General features: G+C 39.5%; 4 protein-coding genes and 2 long non-coding RNA genes across 8 annotated transcripts in view; 3 read left to right on the forward strand and 3 right to left on the reverse strand.

Annotated features, from left to right (window-relative positions):
- Positions 1 to 15920, reverse strand: part of LOC134204317 (serine/threonine-protein kinase Nek5-like) — a 40744-nt gene extending 24824 nt beyond the window's left edge. The window contains exons 1-2 of one of the 2 annotated variants that reach the window (XM_062679142.1): positions 15790 to 15920; positions 15543 to 15683 (exon numbers count right to left, since the gene is read on the reverse strand). In XM_062679142.1, the coding sequence (XP_062535126.1) occupies positions 15543 to 15610 (68 nt within the window). In that variant the 5' untranslated portion in view covers positions 15611 to 15683; positions 15790 to 15920. Of the gene's footprint in view, positions 1 to 15542 lie in introns of both variants that reach the window. The other variant, XM_062679141.1, reaches the window with a different exon arrangement.
- On the forward strand, positions 11005 to 11519 carry LOC134204330 (uncharacterized). Its single transcript, XM_062679159.1, has 2 exons — positions 11005 to 11262; positions 11321 to 11519. Exons 1-2 carry the CDS (start codon positions 11030 to 11032, stop codon positions 11472 to 11474), a joined length of 387 nt encoding a protein of 128 aa, XP_062535143.1. The 5' UTR covers positions 11005 to 11029; the 3' UTR covers positions 11475 to 11519.
- On the reverse strand, positions 14238 to 14855 carry LOC134204293 (uncharacterized). Its single transcript, XR_009977823.1, has 2 exons — positions 14719 to 14855; positions 14238 to 14657 (listed from the first exon to the last, which is right to left on the reverse strand). It is a non-coding gene; the product is annotated as an uncharacterized LOC134204293 (long non-coding RNA).
- A 223-nt stretch (positions 15921 to 16143) lies between the features above and the next one.
- LOC134204318 (uncharacterized) lies at positions 16144 to 16959 on the forward strand. The gene is made up of 2 exons (XR_009977835.1): positions 16144 to 16542; positions 16674 to 16959. It is a non-coding gene; the product is annotated as an uncharacterized LOC134204318 (long non-coding RNA).
- Positions 16960 to 17025: 66 nt separating this feature from the next.
- LOC134204309 (uncharacterized) lies at positions 17026 to 18018 on the forward strand (the record flags this gene model as incomplete). The annotated part of the gene is made up of 1 exon (XM_062679130.1): positions 17026 to 18018. A coding segment is annotated over one exon (861 nt), but the record flags the coding sequence as incomplete, so codon positions are not given.
- Positions 18019 to 19016: 998 nt separating this feature from the next.
- Positions 19017 to 20501, reverse strand: LOC134204333 (probable U2 small nuclear ribonucleoprotein A'). Of its 2 annotated transcripts, none has more exons than XM_062679164.1 (4): positions 20284 to 20500; positions 20065 to 20212; positions 19464 to 19933; positions 19017 to 19189 (listed from the first exon to the last, which is right to left on the reverse strand). In XM_062679164.1, exons 1-4 carry the CDS (start codon positions 20363 to 20365, stop codon positions 19167 to 19169), a joined length of 723 nt encoding a protein of 240 aa, XP_062535148.1. In that variant the 5' UTR covers positions 20366 to 20500; the 3' UTR covers positions 19017 to 19166. The 2 variants fall into 2 exon arrangements, with proteins under 2 accessions (XP_062535148.1, XP_062535147.1); XM_062679163.1 differs by having other exon boundaries at positions 19178 to 19313; positions 19374 to 19933; positions 20284 to 20501.
- Between the last annotated feature and the right edge of the window lie 2773 nt (positions 20502 to 23274).

Here is a 23274-nt window from a genome sequence, read left to right on the forward strand (position 1 = left end):
CTACCGCTCATAGAATTGTTCCTTTGTATCAATCTATTTTTATATATTTGTTTGGCCCTTCTACCTTTTCAATAAACATCTTCCAAAATAGAGAATAAGTGTACCAAATCTGGTTGTAATTTATCCTGGGAGTTACACTGAATTGCTCATTTTTAAAGACAACCCTTCCCCCATAATTTTTCCCCAATGACCCTCCCACCTCCTTTGTTATCTTCTCCTTGGGATAGAAAATGTGTACACCAAATTTGGTTGAAATCGGTCCTGGGAGTTAGGTGTTACACTGAATTGCTCTTTTTCTAAATACAACCCTTCCCCCTTACCCTCCCTTTTTCCCAATGATCATCCTTTGTTATTTTCTTCTTAGGATAGAGAATGTGTGTACCAAATTTGGATGAAATCGGTCCAGGGGTTCAAAATATACACTGAATTGCTTGTTTTCTGAACAATACCCTCCCTCAGACCCTCCCTCTTTCCCAAATTACACTTCCATATGATCGACTACTCTTAGTGAATATGTGTACAAAATTTGGTTGATATGGGTACTGGGGGTTGGGAGTTACACTGAATTGCTCGTTTTATAAAGACAACCCCTCCCCCCATACCCTCCCTTTTTTACAATGACCGCCCCACCCGCTTTGTTATCTTTTCTTTAGGGTAGAGAATGTGTGTATCAAATTTGGTTGAAATCGGTGCAGGGGTTCAGAATTTACTCTGAATTACCCGTTTTCTGAACAATACCCCTCCCCCCTTTCAAAGATTACACTCTCATATGATTGTTTCCTTATATTGAATATGTGTACAAAATTTGGTTGAAATCGGTCCTAGGAGATGCAAGTTACACATAATTGTTCGTTTTCTAAACAAAACCCCTCCCCCTTTTCTAAATGACCCTCCCACCCCCTTTGTCAACTTCCCCTGAGGATAGAGAACGTGTGTACCAAATTTGGTTGAATTCGGCCAAGTGGTTCAGAAGTAGTTAGCGAACATACATACATAGATTGATTTTTATATATATAGATGATTTTTATATATATAGATGTGTACAAAATTTGGTTGAAATCGGTCCTAGGAGATGCAAGTTACACATAATTGTTCGTTTTCTAAACAAAACCCCTCCCCCTTTTCTAAATGCCCCCCCCACGCCCTTTGGCACTTTCCCCTGAGGATAGAGAACGTGTGTACCAAATTTGGTTGAATTCGGCCAAGTGGTTCAGAAGTAGTTAGCGAACATACATACATAGATTGATTTTTATATATATAGATTAAACATCAATTAAATGTTATTAACTCTTATTTGTGTTAATATATACTTAAAGCATATGATTGGATAAATGCGTACTCTTACCCCACCCGATCCGCACTTTTACCCCACCGGTGGGGTAAGAGTGCGTTTTTCACTTGTCTTGCAATAAGGGTTCTACTAAAACGAATCTCAATAATTTCAATATTTTTTCAACTGGGTAACTTAAAGAAAGAGTATATGAATCATCGACACTGATTTGATATGCAGAAGCTTGCTTTATAAGGGCCACATGATCGATTGAAAACTAAGTGCGTACTCTTGCCCCACTCTAATCTACATATTTTTGACTACCATTTTCACATTTTATTTCAGTACATACATTCAAAGTTAATTGCCTTATATTTATTAGCCACCCGGTATTAAGCCACCCGGAGTGGAAATTAATTATTATGTCTGAAACTCGATTATGCATATGTTGTGTACTTAATACACAGTATTGGCGCTTTGATGTTGCACGAAGAAGAAGCAGAAAGATGATAATCGAAAAAATCTCCACGGGAAACCATACGGAGAAGTTTTTAAAACTCTTCTCAAAAATTCTAAAAGCAATTTAATTAAAAACGGTAAGCAGTACGGGGTTGGACTTTTCTTATACTGTGTTTTTTACTTTTTTGTCTTTCTCGTATACTGCCCATGATGGCATATTTGTAACATTTGTATTTTGGTTGATTTTGTAAATCGTTTTTCAATCCCTCCCACAAACTCAATAATTTCCGCCTTACCACAGATAACTAAGATAGTAAAGCCTATTTTACTTTTGTGGGATTAGATGCAATCAGTTGACCCTTCTGAACGAATCACAGGCTTTTTACAAAATGAACAAAAATGCGAGTGTTACAAACATGCGATCATGGGCAGTATACTAAGTATACGTAAAGGCTATATGATCGCTCCAAAAACAAACTTTTTATAGAAGGCTCGGAGACCCATAGTGTTATATACCCACATATACCGATCGACTCAGCTCGACGTATTGAGGTGATGTCTGTGTGTATGTGTGTGTTTTTTTTTTTCCTAAGCAGTGGGCGGGAATCTGCTCAACAGACATCCTGGGTTGCCCAGGAAGTGCGGGGTTAGGGATCACCTCCAATAGCAAACGAGGGAGGCAGGACTACATCCCCGACCCGCTAAACCGTTTCCATTGCCGCCAAGCCCATAGTCCCTTCGGTACAACCAGAAAGTAATGCTTCAAAGGGGGGCCAGTGCACAACGCACCCTCGAGGTTAGCTGCGTGTCCTTGCAGCATCGAACTTCGTGACTCGCTTTTTAGAAGAACACCATGGTATCGTGCCAGCGCATTACCAGCTTTCCAGGTGGCCTTACCACGCCCTATGTCCTCGGAAGGTGGGAAGGGTCGACTTCGCGCCTGCTTCCCTCTGCACGACTGGTATCAAGAATGATGATGCCGCGCAAATTGAACTTTCTGCGATAGAGCCTATTCGCCAGCACACAGAGGGACTTGCCGACGCGGTGCCTACGCCTGCCCCAGCCTTGATGAGGACCCCTTTCCGTCCTCGGGCTCGGAACCCGCCCGGTTGACCTACGCCGCGAAAGCGACGATACCATGTTGTACTTCGCGCGGCCACTTATTCGATAAAAGGATCGAGTTCGACCACAGAGCATGACCACCGGTATGACCCATGAAGCCGACTCCGATCCCTTGGACCACCTCTTATTTGCGCCTGAACTAGCCATCCTTGAGTCCACGCGCCACCTTCTGTGTAGCTCCGAGACGATTTGGGCGATAGCCGATAAAACGGCGTTCCAGCCAACTTCATCTTTACACATCCTCCGAACTAGGTTGTCCGGGGTAGTGTCCAGACCACATGTGGCAAGCATGTGGTCACGCATTGCGCGAAAACGTGAGCACACGAACAACACGTGTTCCGCCGTTTCCTCTAAACCTGCGCACACCAAACACTCGGACGAGGCCGAGCAAGCCAGCTGCGTTACCTGCTGGGATTTTGCAGCACGCTTAAACGCCAGGCACATCGAGCCCCCATGGGGTGCTTGCTGTTCACAGCTTTGCTGGAACAAATCAAACAATTGGGAGGGTTCGTGCAGCATTGTGCCTTATGTCCCTCCAATCCGCAGCGTCGGCAGAGATTGCTTCTGTCAGGGCCTTTGCAGTCCCATTGCTTGTTCCCCGGTTCCAGGCACTTGAAGCAAACTTCGGGTTGCTCGTATATGCCCACAGGGCATACCGACCATCCCACCTTGACGCTCCCTAACTTGACTACCTTGGAGGCGTCCGCTGCAGATAGCCGAACCAATGCTACCTGCGTCCCTGCCGGACCTTTCCGTAGCCGAACGGCTGCGGTGAGTGTCTCCACTTCACACTGTCGCCGCAGTGCCGTGACGAGCTCTTCGACTTCGGTGATCTAGTCCAGGTCTTTAACCCTTAGATTCACCTCCGTAGTGAGTGCCCTCACCTTGACCGTCTCGCCTAGAACTTCCTCCGCCAACTTCTTGTAGGCGGCGCCCTTTTGCGAGACGCCCCGCTTCAGCTCGAGGATCATCTCGCCCATCCGGGTACGTCTTATTCGACGTACGTCGGCGCCGAGTTCACCGAGCTTGACGTCACTCCTCATGGCCTTCAAGACGTCCGAGTACTTAGCCTCGTCCGCCGTGATGACTAGGGCATCGCTCCTGGAGCGATTGGCGCCTACCCTAGACTTCTTGCTACCCGCATTCACCTGGGCCTTCTTTTCGGCCCTTGACGTCTTCGGTTTCCTCTTGTTCTTGACCAGGGTCCAGGAGGCGTCATCCCCCTCTATTTCCCTGGTCTGGTGCGGCTGAGAGCTCACAGCCTGCCGTAACCCCTTACCACCGTCTTTCTTGGGTGGACGGACCTTTCCAGGTCCTTCCTCCCCCGGTTTTGGAGGTACCTGGCCGGGGTTCAGCTTCCCAGCCCCACTACCCTTGTTCGGGGCAGTAACCCTCCGCGTTTTGGAGTAATTTGTAATGTAATTTGTGAATGAGCCCTTAACCGATTTACTCGCAACAAGTTGCATTCAACGCAGGATACTCTACCATTGTTTCCTATAGAGGTTGCTGGCGTTTAATCATCCCTCTCTCTCAAGCGCAAAGGAAAGATAGGATTTGTTTTCATCGGGAAACGCTTCCCGATGAAAACAAACTCCATCCTTGCCACGCGCTTGAAGAAGAAAGACGATTAAACGTCAGCAACCCTTATTGAAAATTGGTCAGATCGGACTATGGGCTAGGAAGTTATGGCCAAAATACTATTTTTATAATGCACGAGAAAGGCACCATCACCGCTTGGTGGATTAATCAGGGTTTTTATACTGTGTTTTAAGTGTAATATTAGAATATAAAATTTTGAATGGAAATATTGTGTTTACAATACAGTAGCAACCCTCCCTGTCCACGGATGATGGGGTCAACGTTGATAAGTCAAGTGTCTGCATATTGTTGAAATTGTGAAATAATTTGTTCATTTATAGTACACATTGCTAGTATTATTAGTACTCAACACATTACCGTTAGACGAAAACGAGATGAATTTAATTGCATCCGAGTATGGTTACACCACAGACAAACAGACGTAACAGCTTGAACAATTTTCCTAAAAATCCATCGCTCAACTACTCTACCACCATCTTGCGAGCATGTTACACAAAACGATGTTTCGTATGACATCGTCACCAGAAGGCGCTGGAGTGAAATGTCAAACCCGAAGGATTACGACACTAGCGCCTCTAGTTGTGAATTGCACAATCAATCAAATTCAAATGGATCGTTGAAGTCATGGTCGATGGTAATTTTTCTAGTGTTACGTCTGTTTGTCTGTGGTTACACTATTAAGCAATACTAAAGTACGTACTTTAAAACCGGTAACATTTCAATTTAACAGAAACGCGTGTAGTATTTTTTGCCAATATATAGAAAATAATTAAACACTTGATATATCATACCTCCATGCAAATACTTAGAGAAGGTGTCGCATGATCTAACAACATCTTCTTGAGTATATGCTGCGGAGGTTCCGGCAGGGTCTAGTACCAGTCTTAACTAACAAAATACTAACACAAAAGACTGGGAAGCAAACGATCATCCATTGCACCAATTTTAGTTCATAGTTCAGTATACAGTAAGTAGTGAAAGTAGATACTGTAGATTTACTAATTTTGCATTATATATGGTGATTGTATCCGTTATTTCTTCTCAGTAATCTTTGTTATTTTACTCTTACTTTCACTGCATGGATCAACGTATAAACAAACCTGTTTCGCTCTTCATTTTTTCGGGTTAGAGCACCTCCACGGGAGGCCTCATCGCTATTCTTATAATAGCGCTCCTTCCCGAGTGCTATTTTAGGATAGCGCCCCACCTTCCCACGGGTGGTTTCTATTTTAGATATAGCGCCTTCCTAAACATATTGAGTTCTCACCGGGCGTTGCTAAAAGTAGTCATCTTCTTTTTCAATGGCTCTACATTTCAACTGGAACTGGGCTAGCTGCTCAACTTAGTATTTTGTTACCATTTCCTTAGTTATTATTTAATTGAAAGTTTTTCTATGCCCGCTTTGTGTAACAAGCACAATGGATTCACTATGCTCACTCAAAACATCCTTGACCGAATCGGGAATAGAACTCGCCATCTCCGGAGGGCAATTTCACAAGTTAGCTCGCAAAGCTAACTGAAGACCCGTCATACTACTTAAATATATTATATCAAGCTTTTTTCATTTTTTTAACAATCATTCCTTCTGGATTTCCGTCCTCCTGGAATTTTACCTCGAAACAACTTCCGAAATAATCCGGCGAATTCTCTTGCAAAGTTTTTTGAAACCACAAAAGAGATTATAGGGCAATTCCAATAAAAAAATCCAAATGATTCTGGAACTATTCTGGGGGAACTGCAAAAAATTCTTAAAGGAACTCAATGATTGCTGGGGAACTCCGGGAGAAATTTCCAGGGATCCTAGTTGAATTTCCAAAGCAAATCATATAGGGGAACTGCTCGTGCATTTCATCTCATGGCTCCGATGTTCATCCCATCAAAAACAAAGCAATGGAAAGGCATTTGATTTCTCATATTTCGGCAGTGAGCACGCATGTTTACATAAAAAAGCCACGAAATTGGTGCCGTATTCCTTCCTTTCGCGATGAGATCAATATATGTTCAGTGAGATGGAGATCAAAACAGTTTCCCTATGAGTTTCCCTATTTGATTATATACACCGAAATTGTACTGAAAAAGAAAAACATTTTCTGCAATTTTTATCAATACTTAAGTGACGTTTCACAGAATAGCATCCCTGTATACAAATTTAGCAACTCAGGAAGGGGCGCTAAATTTGGAAACTCACGGCTAATTTTGAGTTGCGTTCTCATTTTACATTCCCGTTTAGATACTACCGGTGTAGAATTGGGTCGCTATATAGGGCCCGGAAATAGCGATAGGGATCCAGATGGGGACTCCCGTGGAGGTGCTCTTAGGAAAAAATAATACATACTCCAATGTAAAGAAAGGTTGAAGGACATAGGAGACGTGACTAAGTGTATTCTGAAAGACATATAAAATTAGTTGACTACCTTATAAAACAGTAAATGCCCGATAGGGAATGAACACATGATCAGCGCTAGGGACCTTAGCCACCTATGTGCATGAGAATAGACCATATGATGCTTTCATCCACTATCCTTTTCTCTACAGGACTAATAGTTTGACCACCTAAGGTCATGAGGAGGATCAATCAATGTCTTTTTTAACCCATCATCAAATGGAAGCTCACGGAATGATTTGAAATCTTTACTGACTGAATCTAGTTCCGAGACAATGATGATGCTATGCAAGGCCGTCATAAGTCCACAAAGATAGTATCTGGCGTTTTCTTGGAACATGGTTCTTCAAAATATGTAGTTGTTAAAATAGCAGGCTCAATTTTTTTAAGATTGTTTGGTGAACGGTTCTGAACTGTGGCCCATTTTGGCTTTTCAATTCAGTTTCGACTGCTTTCACTAGATAATTTTCAAAGCTTTGGACGATTATTGATATACATCAAATTGTAATACGATATTTTAGTTTCAAAATACCTTTTCACGAAAGGTGTTTATTTGAAATATAGTCAGCAATTCAAATTTAATTAGATGTATCGCAATTCCTATACCATATACACATCAACATAATTGTATTAACACTGACTCGCGATTGAAAATTAAGATTTTGAACAAACTTTTAAAGCTTCTTTTTGTTTGATGGGGACATTACTTAAACGCTATTGACGAGAAAACTATGTACTTCGAAACAATACCACTCACACTGAATACTCCGAACAATATTGAAAGAGACTTTTCATAAGAACTGTTTAGATCAGGCCTTAACAGCAGACTGTAATGACGAATAGACTGATCATGGATAACTAAAATTTGTAACATCAGACAACTTTAACTGGAAGAATACAGATATCAACACGACATACTAACAAACACATTTGTTCAACCGCCTAAATATAAGGGAAGCTCTTTGTGATTTATAATTGGAATCAAAGTTAATACATATAATCTAATATTGTAACCGACATCTCTCCACAGCTTTAATATTCATCATAAAAATATCCCCAACACACTTAAACGCTGGATTTGATTTCGGTAATTTAAATTGACGAACTTGGTCGGTAAATTACTATTTTACTGATATATCGTCCAAGTTTGACATTTTACATTATTTTATATATTCGCATTGCCGAAAATCGGTTAAGAAGAATGAGCACCGAAATTCGGTAATCTATTTTGCGATCCGAATCGGTAAAATAATATATTTACCGAGATTCGGAAAAATGTGAAATGTCAAAATCGAAGTTGTCACAAGAACAAAGGGGAAAAAGGAAAAAGTAAATTCAGCTACGTGGTTGCTTGCCGACAGATAACATTATGTGTAAGTTTTTTCAATCATTAACTGGGCGATTAATAGTTAAAAAAGTTAATAATAATTGAATAATTTAATCCCTTGTATATTAAAATTGAATACCGTGGACCCCCGATAATTTGAACGGTACCTCATTCAAGTTAACGGGGTTCATTTTTAATTTGAACTTCTGGTTACTCTATAAGCATCAGAAAAGCTGGTTTCTGGCTGCTCTGTTTGTTTTGATTCTGCGTTCCATTTCACGATGTTCCATTTTTCTTCTCTCGATTCCACGTGGTAAATGACGTTTGAACAATTTTTAATTTGAACGATGTTCAAACCAACGGGGTTCAAATTAAAAAGTGTTCAGATTGAAAACGGTCATATTACCGGGGGTTCACGGTAATATATTTTTTCAGAGGTCTCTGTGTTGTTACCTGGGTTGTTACTCAATAAACCAAACGTTAAGCGCCGATGTAGGAATAATGTACATTGGTGTCAACGGTTGCATGTGAGGAGAATCAAAATTGTTGTGTTGAAGAAGGCATAAAATGCAGCATTTCCAAATTTTTGTTTAAAATGGGTTTAATAAAGTGATTAAATATCGAACTGTTAAGCATGTATTTAGGTTAATTTGTTTCATAAATAAATGTATTTACGTTTCATATTGAATTTTACTTATTTGTATTCTTCTTGAAAAACAAAAGAAAAACAATAATTTCCTGAATCTCGGTAGAAATATATGCCGAGATTTTCGGTAATACAATTACCGATATTCCCGGCAAATTTTGACAGTTGGCATGATTTCACGTTTTGCAGCCCAGTCGGCAATTTGAACTTTTAACGAGATTTTTACCGAGCTCTCAGCTGTTGGATTCTCGGCAATATGTTTTGCCGGCCTCGGCGAAAAAAATTAAGTGTGTACCTGCCCAAATTCCTAAGGCAGTGATATACTAGCAGTATATCCCGCAAAACTTAAAACCCCCATGGGTAAAGATGTTGTGAAGCCTTATCCTTTAGTCCCTGGTGTATCATGGACGATATGAATCTCAAATTCACATCGGTGACTTGGCCCCCGGCCCCCTTATACATCAATAAAATAAAATAAAATAAAAATACAATACAGTAGCAACCCTATAACCAGAGACCGGCGGAGTGAAAAACTGTCGAAATGGCAACGTATGAAAACGCATGAAATCGTGACAATGATACTGGCAGCACTTAAAATTTTTGCTTGCTTCTTATGGATGCAAAAAGTAAACAAGTCGAAATGGAACCGCTTTTGACGGATCGATTGGAAACAAGATGGCGTCTTCGCCGATCTCTAATTCTAGTATTTCTATTATACAGTAGAAGAAAAGTCCAACCCCGTACTGCTTATACGGCTTATACCATTGCTAATTAAGGGTCTGTCTCATTTGGATAATTAAACTGAAATTAAACTTAAAAGTGACATTTCGATAATTACCGAATAACCTTGCTCGCCGAGCAAGACTACTTTTGACAGATATTGAATCATTTTTCATCGATGTCCTATTGGAATTGCTGGGTAGCACCAGCCATTCTTATGACCGGGTGATTTTTAAATTTTCGAACTGTCACTTTTAAGTTTAATTCTCCAAATGAGACAGACCCTAAATTGCTTTTAGAATTTTTGAGAAGAGTTTTAAAAACTTCTTCGTGTGCTTTCCTTTCTTTCTGCTTCTTTTGTGCTTTTTTTCTTTCTGCTTCTTTCTGCACGAAGAAGAAGAAGCAGAAAGGTGATAATCGAAAAAATTTCCACGTGAAACCATACGAAGAAGTTCTTAAAACTCTTCTCAAAAATTCTAAAAGCAATTTAATTAAAAACAGTACGCAGTACGGGGTTGGACTTTTCTTATACTGTTTTTTAAGCGTAATATTAGAAAATAAAATTTCGAATAGAAATATTGTGTTTTAGTAGAAGAAAAGTCCAACCCCGTACTGCTTACCGTTTTCAATAAAATTGCTTTTAGAATTTTGAGAAGAGTTTTAAGAACTTCTTCGTATGGTTTCACGTGGAGATTTTTTACATTATCATCTTTCAGCTTCTTCTTCTTCATGCAACATCAAAGCGCCAATAAAACGGTAAAACTTCATGCGTCACAGATTGGGTGGGTAAAAAGATATTTTAGTTACCAGATAAAGATTGTCGCTGTCATCGCTGTCCGGAACATCTTTTGCTGGCGAGGATAGGGGATCTAAATGTCAATGAAGGAAAAATACATACGATTTGACAGTTAGATACCACACATGTTTCGTAGCAACCCTATAACCAGAGACCGGCGGAGTGAAAAACTGTCGAAATGGCAACGTATGAAAACGCATGAAATCGTGACAATGATACTGGCAGCACTTAAAATTTTTGCTTGCACGGACAAAAATTAATAAGCTAGTTAGCTTATTATTTATTCAGTACCAATATTTGTCAAATTTTATTCTTGCCAAAGATTAAAAATTGAACCCATTTTTAAGCATTGAATTACTTTTCCGAAATATAATCATTAAATTGATTTTCTAGTCCTCATTATTAATCTGGGAACTTGTCAGATGACGCTTTTTTCTTAGTCACTATTTCCACTCATGGGACTTAAAGACTTCAATTTGAAGAGAACAGCCATTCTCCATACTGTTTCATTGCGTGAAAAATAATTCGTGTCTAAATCCAAAAGCTAACGTTTTGCTGGGTTCTACGAATTATATCAGGTAACTAAAAACATATCGCATTTTTTATTCAGCAGAACCTTTTGAAAATGAACACAAATTCTCCCAATTTTTGCTTATCACAGGTTTTTCTGTATACAGTGGTGGCCTTCACGGCAGTTTTGAAAAAGGATGTCGAAATTGGAATCTTGTGTTCCGTCTGCGGTTCTACCGTCCAAAGCTCAAGTGATTCCATGTTTGAATTTACCGACGGAAACTGCTCCAATATTCGGACAAATCGCAGAATACTTCATATCCTTACCCCTCATGGTTCGAGGAAATAATCTGAATTACGGATCAATCGATTGCATTGATCCATGCGCTCAGCGCTTAGCGGTTTCCCAGACATTATGGTGCAGCAGCAGGTAAAAACATGCTAAGTTTATTGAATGTTCTGACTTAACTAAATTTTGTTCCCACCAGGAAGATCGAATCCGAAATCGAAGTGGCCAATTTCATCGGAAAGATTTTGTTTTGGAAGACGCACGGCCGAAGAGCAACCAAAGTTAACGAATACAACGTTTGGTACTTCATCCCCATCAAATCATCCCCGAGAAATAGTGTGCCTTCCATATGATCGATCGAAAAGTGGTCACCCAGCAGGCAATGATACTTGTTGTAATGAAATATATAGCCCGCACAATAATACAATTTAAGAAATAAATAAACTTCTACTAGTTTGATTTCTAAAATATGTTGTTGTTTTTTCAAAGCGTAGAACTGTTATCGTTTCGTAAAACCAATAAACCAATGAATAAATTGACAATAATCTAAAGTAGATATACATGGAATATGCATTTCAAATGATTAAACTCATTTTAATCATTCACAGATTATTGTACAACTAAACATTGCAATGAGTGGATAGATCGAATATGGTTTTAGATTAGATTTTAATCTATTTAGCTTTTTTATTTTTATCCGTGTGCTTCTTATGGATACAAAAAGTAAACAAGTCGAAATGGAACCGCTTTTGACGGTTCGATTGGAAACAAGATGGCGTCTTCGCCGATCTCTAATTCTAGTATTTCTAATGTTTCGGACAGCAGAACAAAGGGAACCGAAGCGACAATCTTTATCTAGTAACTGAAATATCTTTTTATTTTAGTTACTAGATAAAGATTGTCGCTTCGGTTCCCTTTGTTCTGCTGTCCGAAACATGTGTGGTATCAAACTGTCAAATCGTATGTATTTTTCCTTCATTGACATTTAGATCCCCTATCCTCGCCAGCAAAAGATGTTCCGGACAGCGACGACAGCGACAATCTTTATCTGGTAACTAAAATATTGTCAGATATTCTGGATATGATACACTGCGCGGCGTTTGTAATGTTCCCAAATGGGTACTTGCACAAAACTTCACGCGGCGAATGACTGCGTCGAAAGGTACGGCCGCACCAAACGATACACCGCAATGCTATAAGGTTTTACATCAAATAAACATAACCTAAAAAACTCAAACGAATGAACTCAATTTGACATTTATCGGTGGTAGGTTCATGAGGTTCATCATATCTCCCGCAGCAAGCGGATGAACCTTTGTTTATATACAAACCACCTATACCTGTCAAATATGGAAGAAATTCATCAGAACGCAGCCGTGGCTACATACGTGTGACGTCACACTGTGAAACCATATTCACCCATAAGAATCAAGTAAACGGGGTGCAGAAAGCGCGGCGGTACCCGCGGTATACCTTTAATGAAGGGTTCGCAGCGTGCAAGTTTGAGAAAATCAGGCAATAGACTTATGCAACGTACACACCAGTCAAGCAGTTTGACGAACATTGACTCCACCCCCAAGAAAACGCTTCGGTTGCTGCTTTGTTGGAACGTGTGTGAAGTTGTTCGAAAACCATTTGACAGTTGGCAGCTCGGTTGGAAAAAATTAAAACGTTTTGATTTTGGTTAGAGTTGTCGGGGTGGAGTCAAGGTTCGCCGAACATGTTTGAACATTTGTATTGAAGTTGCACAAACCCCATACATTTTTTGATGGTTGGTGCTCGTTGGCACTTCGGTCGTTCGTGTGTGATATTGTTGATCGAATAAATTGATTGTTCGTGCCGCTGTTGGTAAAACTTGATGGATGTTGGAATAAACGAGAGGTGGAGTCAATGTTGGTCAAACTGCTTGACCGTGTGTACGTTCCATTATGCAGGGGTTCATCAAATTCACTCACACTGATAAAAAAATACACGTTCGATTCATGTTTTTCGGAATATGGATATTTTCAATAAGCTTACACTAGGGATCCTATATTAAGAGATGTGCGAATACTTTTCCAGACGATTTAGCAACGCTGTTACTTTCGTAAACAAACGCTGCCAGCACTTGCCGTGGCGCAAAATGTTGGAGCTCAAACGTGACTTTGCTCATAATAGTATTTTCAGACTTCGTTATCTAACGTCCAACAGTGTATTATCACTAAAATAAAAGTGTAATACAAATGAACAAAGTACCATGCATGAACTAGACTACTTCAACTTGCCAATGTAAAACAAATTGTTTATTCGACAAAACTTTTCGTGAAATCTTTTTCATTACAATCGCAATACCTTTCAATCCGCAACAATAACGATGTTCATTTGGCTCAGATTCTGACAGCTCTCAATGCTCGATTGGCTCAAGATGGCCGCTTTCGCATATCTCTGAATGTAGGATCCCTAGCTTACACCATCAAGTCTAATGTAATCCACATCACTACAATGTTCTTGACATCCTCAATTCAAATGTCAATGTAGATATCCACATTCATTATTGATACACTACTATATGATATGCATATCCATGAATAGCCATAACAAATACACGTTCGATTCGTGTGTTTCAAAATGTTGATATTTCATTCCAAATTACACCATCAAGTCTGATGCATTTCACATCACTGAGATGTTCTTCACAAACTCAGTTCAAATGACCATGTTTATAGCAAATTCTATAATTGATACACCACGATGTCATATGTTTATCTAAAACATGTTATGAATTGATTCGAAAGAATTTGAGTATGCAATCAGACGATCCTCCATGTGTCATTATTGCAATAAAAAAGCACATGTTCATGGATCTTTCGAAAAGGCCGCAACATTTTTCAGTTATTATCGGTAGTGAACTGGTTTTACATTAAATTGCACTTGTTTATGAAACACATAAATAAACGAAAAAAGTGAAGATCATCAAATTAAAGCAATATTACTATCCTAGGTAAACACAAGTGCAATGTTTGATTCAACCAATTTAAAAAAAAAATATGAACGTCTACAAATCTACGAAGAACTTCCCAATTTGTTTTATATCCATATAGTTTGAAACTGTAATTAAACAACAGAAAAATGTTCACTTCTTTTTAATTTGTTTTCGTTTAATTTAATCCATCCGGAATGCGACTTCCGTCATAGGGTTGAAAATCATTATTTTAATACATAAACATATATTATATATCAATATTTCAACTTTATTTTCTTGTTCTGGAAAAACTGGCTGATCTGCTGTGGCATCTAGTTTATGTTGATTCGTATCGAAACAAACTAACATGGTACGTTTTCTAAATGATTGCATGTTTCCTTCCTGCTGCTGCGAGGTATCAAACAAGATGAGATTATAGGCGAAGACGCATCTTCAATACCGATCTCTTTCGACTGTCCTTTGCGACGTATGTCCTTTGTTGCGGCTTCCTGCTGGCAGGAATCAGCACCGAACCGATCACGTTCTCCGGCAGCAGCCCTTTTGGATGTAGGTAAATAACTTAAATTTCTATGATCTGTGTGGATAATAAGAACCTTATTCACCGGTTGCAGATTTCGGAAAATAAAAGCACTTACCTGTTCGCAGTCAAAATCGTCGGACTCAGCTCGTTAATGCTGGTTGGAGTGGTTCAGCTTTTCTAAAGATAATAAATGCAATCATCTGCTGTGGCCTGTTACATTTTCATCAAACTTGATTTTTTTTTCTATTTGTCCGGATATCGATTTTCGTCGGAGGTTCGAAAACTAACGAGACGTTTTTCAATACTTCCACCGTTGATTCGTCGGAATTATTAGAAAACTGTGTTTCTTGGAATAGATTTCGATCCGATGACGGAAATCGGACTCCGGAAGAAAATGCAATCATCATTATTATTTATTATATATGAAATAAAACACGAAATTCACTCACAATTCAAATGAAATTCAACACAATTATAATTAGATATCACATATTAAACAAACGACTATGACAAGTCGAGCAACCGAATTCGATTTGTTTTACACGTTAATACCGTGTGGTTTGTTTACAAAAAAATTCTGAGTTTTGATTGAGCGATGTCATGTGGTTTACACGTGATATTGATTTGCTTTGACAACATGCGCAAATCCATGTGTAGAACACACGGTCCTCTCGTGTATTTTTTTTATAGTGCACCTGATGGATTTTGACATTTGAGCGGGTCGTCTTCTCGAACAAAAGTTCATTTTGCGTTCATTATGCGACCCGCTCAAACGTCATAATTTCTTGTGGGAGTTCATTTTGCGTTAGTCTATATCTTTTTTGCAAACAAATCACAGAGGGGTGGGGTGGGGGATCAAATTTGTGTTTTTTTGCGTTATGAACTTTGTGAACGAGCCCAATTCAGTAACGCCTACCCGAGTCATAAAATGTTACTCACCCTCCATAACAACCAGATCCCAGATGAGCTTCAAACTCCAGATTCACTACATCAATATTCTGCAACATATTCGCAAGCTTTTACTAAACAAATACAAATTCTTTACACATTTGCAAAACAGTCGAAAAAGATTTAAAGAGTCTTTAATAAACACAAAAAAACAGTCGAAATGTAAGACAACATGAATAAATAAAAATTATTAGATTGTTGAATATTCTTATGTGCGTTGCTGGTGAAGAATACAAACATTATCAGAATTTCTATTGTTTCTCACGCTCCTTCACTCGGCGGTACTTTCATTACAAAACTTTCCAGGGTTCATTCTATTTCACGACCCAAATGTTGGCAACGCTGTTTCCGAGGCCGGCTCTTCTTGAACTGAAACTGAAAACGACTATACTTTGACATGAGCTCATATTTTTTACCCTGGGCTTCTCATTTCTCACTTTCTAGCATCCGCGAATGACGACACATTTTATGTATCTTTTTCATCACTTTACAATAGTATTGCACTAGTTTCTCTAGTTTAGTCTCTAGTTTCAGTTTTGTTTTTAATATGAACAATCATGTTTAATTTCTTGCATTGCAAAACATAGTAAAAATACCAGATTTATTTACAGCTTTATTATTTTTGTGCGGCATTTTAGGATGCACATTTTTCTGCCCATCTCGCTTTCACCGTGTTCACAAATCACAATCGTCAGCAGCGTCATCACCGCGCAGGAGTGATTGAGTGAAATTTTTCGACTTTTTCTTCGCCGTGAGCACATCTCAGGGCTCGCTTGGCGCTGCTCAATATCCACAAAATTGTGCTAAATGAGTGTGAGATTTTGAGAAAATCCTGTTTTCGAGCGCAAGAAATCGTTCGTTGTTCACCAATAATATTTACTAGGGATCCTACATTCAGAGATATGCGAAAGCGGCCATCTTGAGCCAATCGAGCATTGAGAGCTGTCAGAATCTGAGCCAAATGAACATCGTTATTGTTGCGGATTGAAAGGTATTGCGATTGTAATGAAAAAGATTTCACGAAAAGTTTTGTCGAATAAACAATTTGTTTTACATTGGCAAGTTGAAGTAGTCTAGTTCATGCATGGTACTTTGTTCATTTGTATTACACTTTTATTTTAGTGATAATACACTGTTGGACGTTAGATAACGAAGTCTGAAAATACTATTATGAGCAAAGTCACGTTTGAGCTCCAACATTTTGCGCCACGGCAAGTGCTGGCAGCGTTTGTTTACGAAAGTAACAGCGTTGCTAAATCGTCTGGAAAAGTATTCGCACATCTCTTAATATAGGATCCCTAATATTTACCTAAACAGTTCGACATTTTTTTGTGAGCGCGTTAGCTAAAAATCACCAAACACGGAGTCTGGAATCGTTCCCTGTTCCTCCGCCATGGGGCCACTGGATGTAAAACCCTTAATCGATGAGAGTTTTGAACTGTGTCATACATGTTTGTTCGCTTTTTCAGAAACCAAAAGTGCGTCCAATGAGCAAAAGGAGGAACTGGTTAAAATATTCGAAGAGTACAATCATCGGCCCAAGCAGGAAAGTGCTGAAACAGATTACAAAGAGCGTCAGAGATTTTGGATAGAGGCCACCCATCGGTTGAACCAAATCCCTGGCGGAACATTGAAATCTACGGCTAAGTGGGTGAAATATTGGGCTGACGTGATTATCAATCTGAAACGAAAGTGCCGGTTAGTAGCCGAGGGAAGATCCAAAAAGATTGGCCCCAACCCGCTGGAGATTCGGATACTTACGGCATCAAATTGTTTTGATGTGCTGGACCAGTGGACTAAAGCACTATCGTCGGATACCATCGTGACTTTGGATGCAGCCATGGTTAACGACCACGAAGAATATTTTCCGGACGATACCGGTGTCCAGAAGGAGGAGATTGTCATCGAGCATTATGCCGATGACCAGTTAGATGAGGAATTTGTCACCACCTTTTCGAAGCCCATGGTGACCGTACACGACCAAGAAACAGTTACTACCGAGTTGGAAATCCGGAAACCCACCGCAGAAGAAATAAAGAACATGGCCGTGAACGCCACTATGACCACGACGGAGTACGTGGAATTGACCGCGTCCGCCCTTGAAGGAACCAGCGAGTTCCTGAAGCCAAAACCAACTCGGCCTGCCGAGCATGAGAGGCTGCGGGAAGATCTGAAACGAACATCGGAGAAGTTGGAATCAGTGATGAAAAAGCGACGATTGGATGATTCCAAAATAGCCATCGCACAAGCGCTGACCAACATGTCGGCCGCGATGCTGCAGCTATCGAATGGTCTCAACGATTTGGCCAACGCGCTCACAAACGATGCAATCTAACGGTACCATCCGACTGTCGATTGTCCGAGATCGTACCCAACGCACTGGGTATGATTAGGTCTTTACTTTTAAGGAATTAATAATATTGTGTGGATAAGTTGTGCAAACAAAAATAAAATTTTATTGTAAGTACGAGTGGTCACATTTTGTCAATTTCCGAACATTGTAATCCATCATTGTTTAGTACCATTCAAGCACGGTTTTCAAAACTACAAGGGGAAACGACTGTGAAAGGTTCGTCATGGATTTTTAGAATGTATGTATGGCCGAAAATTAAAATGTTTAATATTAAAGAAAATTAAGTCAATAATTAAATGAAAGAAGTAAAAATCGTAATTTCTGCTCTAAAGTGGAGTTAGGTTTTTTGTCGTCTGTGTAAATGCGTAAAAAATCATTCGTCTCTTTAGGTACATTTAGCATTCACCGATTTTTTCGCAAAAAGTTGCATTTGGCGCAATTCTGTCCCATTGTTTCCTATTGGGAATCGGCCAGAACGAACTATTGGTTTGAATACATTTCTTCTTCGTACATTAAGGAAAGGCATTATTACGGCTAGATTTTTTGCTTTAGCCTTTAAGTTATATAAAAGTAAAGAGTTAGTTGCAGCTTTTCTGTAAAAAAAAATTGTGTCCATTTGCTAAAATAATTGAAGTGGCAAAGAGAGCAAAGATATTGATGGTTTTTACTGTTTTTTAATCTTTCCGTTTTGGATCTATGAATCAAATATCGAAATTGACAAATACTAAACAGTCAACAGCCGTCAACATGAAAATCGATTTATTTAGTACCGGCCTTTATTTTGGATTCTACTGCACCGTGGAGTGAACGATACCTTATTACGGATTCCACGTAAGTGAAACAACTGCTATTATGGTTTCTACTCCACCTCTATTCTCGCTGCGCAGAGTACAGAGTATCCACTTCAATGTAAAAATTACTAAATAGAATATTGCTTGTATAAAGAGCTCTAAAAGAGCTACATAATTTCCTTAAATAATTTTAAATTGGAAAGAAAAGGAATGGTGTATCATTCAAAAAGTCGGAGGACTAAACAGCATGCATGATCATGAAGGTGGCCCGCCCTTAATTTCGGAGATAAACGCTACAAATATAAACGATGAACCTGATAATCTAAGTAACTCATAGAAATGTTTTTATTTCAGCTCTCTCGACCTCTACAAAGCTTTTTATTTTCATGTGTATCTGTATCTGTTCTTATTTGTAAATTTGTTAAAATAGGAAACAAATCAACCTTATTTTTCCGATTAGCGAAAGCGCCATTAATCGGTTTCCATCATATGACCTGGAACGAACAAATGAAATCAAATAGTATGCATTAGTAAATGTGCCAAATAAAACGCTACAGAAAAAGTGAATTTTGCAATATTGCTATCCCAGATTTTTGGTCCAATTCAAGCGAGATCGATCTGCAATAAAACCGAGCGTCAATACGTTTTGCTCACAAAGAAAATCATTCATTTTGGAACCTCCTGCTGTATATTGTCCTGTCGAACCACGCGTATCCGTTGCCTAAAAAGAATAAAAAATATCGCAACTGAACAAACGTTTCAATTTACCATTGAAGTTGAAATCGCCCGTTATTTGCCCCGACTGCAGCATCCTGGTTAACCGTTCCACCTCGTGCAAATTCGTGGCCCGCTTGATGGCTTCTTTGATCCTCTGAATGTCGGCTGTCGTCGCATTTTGAACCATCGGTTTATCCACTGCCGGCATCGCAAGCTTCGCCTTTCTCATGATCTCTCTCTGCAGCTCTTTACCCTTCTTGCTTTTGAACAGCTCCTTGGCCGCTTCCCGTTCCTTCAATTTGATTTTTCTAAAATCCAACAGCCGCAAATTGGGAAACCGAAAAGCCACATATTCTCGGTAATACTGTTTCGTTGAGACGGGATTCGTCAACAACGAGAGGGTTTGCAACTTGGGCAGTTTTGTGAGCGGTTCTAAATCTCCAAGCTCTTGAACGTTGTTTCCCGTCAGTATTACGCTTTCCAAATTTGGCAACGATTCATGCAGAGTATCAATAACTCTCCTAAAAAATAGAAGCAATGTAATAAAAGAATTTTATTTGTTATTATGAATATTCTGCTATAAATTAAAAACTGGAGAAAACAGTGTCTCCTCTCCTCTTGTCTCCTCTATGAAAATTTAATTAGGACTTACACAATCCGGTTATTGTTCAGCAGTAAACATTTCAGTCTAGGTAAATGTGGAAATCCATCTAACTTGCGAATATCGTTATCCGAAAAATCGATCGTATCAAACTGATCCAACGTTGCTCCCATGTTTTCGATTTGTGGTATTTTGTATCCTGCCAAAAGTCCAAACATTCCGCTCAAAATGTTAACCTCAACACATCTTTGAGTCATAAACATCACTTACCGCGTAGATCTAATTCACGATCCCGACAGGGATTCATATACTGCATTGATTGATTAATCAGATCCGGCGTAAGTTTAACCATTTTAGTTGAGATTTACTAAAGAGGAATAATATTGATTAAATCTCGGTTTGTATTTATTCAGGTAAAAACTTGAGAAACGCCGCATTCACTTTTCTATTTTTTATGTGACAACTTGACGTTTACCTGATGCCATCAGATCACCCATCACACGCAACGCAGTCTCGCGGTGAGATCCGCAACCGTTTCATGCGGGTGGCTGGCCCCAGTGCAAATAGTATGCAAAAAGACTCATGGGAAAATCTCGATTATCTTTTCAAAAGGACCTATAAGTAAAAAAATTTCATGAGTTAAGGTTGGATCGTGTTCAAAAGAAATTTCTTTTTCTACACGTAAAAAAATATATGTTATGGCAAAAAACCATTCAAAAATTCTTATACTCTTAGACTACGTTCAGATTATGACCTATATCACTTGATATAGCGAATCTTGACATGAGATGCCATATGCATTATTTCCAGTGAAAACTAGATGTATAAACACTGATGTCAAGATGCTCTATATCAAGTTATATAGCTCATAATCTGAACGTACTATTAATTATGCCACCTAATGAATGATCCCATATCAAAAAGCTAATAACACAGACAAACAGACGTAACAGTTTGGACATTTTTCAAAAAAATCCATCGTCCAACTCCTCTACCACCATCTTGCGAGCATGTTGCACGAAACAATGTGTAAAAAACGCGACAGTGCTATTCGTAATTTGCAATTCAATCAAATCATTGAACAAATCCCGTCGTCAGTCGCCGAGCCTCGATAGGAAATTTAGGGAACATAATTGATGATGCGCACGTCGCCGCACCGCAGAGAGTAGGGAAAACAAAATACATACGACCGACAGCAGGTCTGACTCCTATCGCGCACCATGCGTACGACGTACCGTCCGGGGCGGCGAGCATAGATAAGCGAGAAAAGTCGTAAAACGTACGCACGGTGCACGATCACTCGATCGTTCGAGTGAAAGGGCATGGATGCAATTGTGCAGCGCAAGGGACTGAACGAAAAAAGGGATAACAAAAGAATGTACGATCGATCCGTCTCGTTCAATGTAGGAGCGTTTTTTATTACTTAAAAGAAAGGTCGTAAATTAGCGCGATAATCGTTGTAGGACCGGGCCCTGTAGGAAAGTTCTATGCTTAGAATTTTGATAGGTTTCATAGATAGGGAACAATGGAAAAATGTCTGAAGTCCATTGAGAGGGCCGGTAATAAAACTTTTCACAGGACGTGACGGAATCTTCTTTTTCAATAGATGTAAGTTAGAATTATCATCCAAAAATTGTATAAATACCCTGTACCTTGAATACAGAGATTGACTTGTGTTTGGAACCTCGATCGTGTTGGCTGCTCCTTCTTCAAAGAAATTCCCAGGTAAATATATTGACATCCCTTTAAGTTTTTACTTAAACAAATTCTCCACTGTCAGGTAATAGGAAACTATCCTGATTGGTCTGAGAATTTTTCTAAGTTCAAACTTGATCTTCCAGTTAAACACTTGCACTCTGGATTGTAGACTACCCGCTGAGCGGCGTGTCATTTCGACAGTGCGAGTATTAATTGGACTCTGTAAAGGTTTTTCCCTCGTCTTCCACTGTCAGGTACTAGGAGACTAGCCTGATTGGTCTGAAGACAAAGGAATAGTTGGCCACAAATATATTACCATTCCCCGGTTTGTAGACTACCCGCTTGCGGCGTGTCATTATTGGCGAACGGTAATTTATTTGAGGAGAAGCACCCTAAACTAGGGATCCTATATTAAGAGATGTGCGAATACTTTTCCAGACGATTTAGCAACGCTGTTACTTTCGTAAACAAACACTGCCAGCACTTGCCGCAGTGAAAAATGTTTAGGCTTGCACATGACTTTACATTCGAAGACACTTTTTGATTATTTTGTCTATCCTCTAGCAGTGCATTTTCGCTAAAATTAAAGAGCAATACGAATGAACACGATATAAGGCATCAACCAGACAACTTTTACTTACGAAAGCAAAACAAATTGTTTAATCGATAAAACTTTTCATAAAATCTATTTCACCAAAATCGCAATACCTTTCGATCTGCAACAATAACGATGTTCATTTGGCTCAGATTTTGACAGTTCTCAATGCTCGATTGGCTCAAGATGGCCGCTTTCGCATATCTCTGAATGTAGGATCCCTACCAGAAACCACTGTTAGCCTCCACTGTCAGGTAATAGGAAACTATCCTGATTGGTCTGAGCGCGACGCAAGGGTTTAGATTGAGTTCCGACCAGTCCACCACCATAACAACTCGCAAGCTTATCCTTCGCAAGCGAACGAGTTAAAATTTGGAATTTGAGAGGAGCCCCAAATTTTAAATGGTGACCTTCCAGAGAGGAGATTATTTAATCTCGAAGATCGACTCATGTCAGTATATTTGATCAAGTCAAGTATATTTTAACCCGCGATCGCAAGTGCAAGTGCTAAGTTAGCACAATCGGAATAACCGCAAGTGCAAGTGCTACTTTAGCAATCGGAATAACCGCAAGTGCAAGTGCTACTTTAGCAACCCGGGATAACCGCAAGTGCAAGTGCTAAGTTAGCACAATCGGAATAACCGCAAGTGCAAGTGCTACTTTAGCAACCCAAGAAAAAAGCAAGTGCAAGTGCTAAGTTACCACTCTCGGAAGATCCGCAAGTGCAAGTTCTACTTTAGCATCCCTTGATAACCGCAAGTGCAAGTGCTAAGTTAGCACAACCGCAGAATAACTACAAGTGCAAGTGCTACTTTAGCAACCCGGAGTAACCACAAGTGCAAGTGCTAAGTTAGCACAACCGCGGAATAACTACAAGTGCAAGTGTTACTTTAGAAAAAACCGGAATAACTGCAAGTGCAAGTGCTAGCACAACACCGGAAAAACGCAAGTGCAAGTGCTAGTTTAGC

The sequence above is a fragment of the Armigeres subalbatus genome, unplaced genomic scaffold (genome assembly GCF_024139115.2).
Source record: "Armigeres subalbatus isolate Guangzhou_Male unplaced genomic scaffold, GZ_Asu_2 Contig515, whole genome shotgun sequence".
NCBI classification, from domain to species: domain Eukaryota; kingdom Metazoa; phylum Arthropoda; class Insecta; order Diptera; family Culicidae; genus Armigeres; species Armigeres subalbatus.

What these genes read in the sequence shown, in the direction of transcription:
- LOC134204330 (XM_062679159.1), top strand. Translation starts at nt 11,030, where the DNA reads ATGTCGAAATTGGAATCTTGTGTTCCGTCTGCGGTTCTACCGTCCAAA. An exon ending in ACATTATGGTGCAGCAGCAG is followed by an intron (nt 11,263 to 11,320) that starts GTAAAAACATGC and finishes TGTTCCCACCAG; the next exon opens with GAAGATCGAATCCGAAATCG.
- LOC134204333 (XM_062679163.1), bottom strand. Translation starts at nt 20,365, where the DNA reads ATGGTTAAACTTACGCCGGATCTGATTAATCAATCAATGCAGTATATG. An exon ending in TCGTGAATTAGATCTACGCG is followed by an intron (nt 20,213 to 20,283) that starts GTAAGTGATGTT and finishes GACTTTTGGCAG; the next exon opens with GATACAAAATACCACAAATC. An exon ending in CTGAACAATAACCGGATTGT is followed by an intron (nt 19,934 to 20,064) that starts GTAAGTCCTAAT and finishes TCTATTTTTTAG; the next exon opens with GAGAGTTATTGATACTCTGC.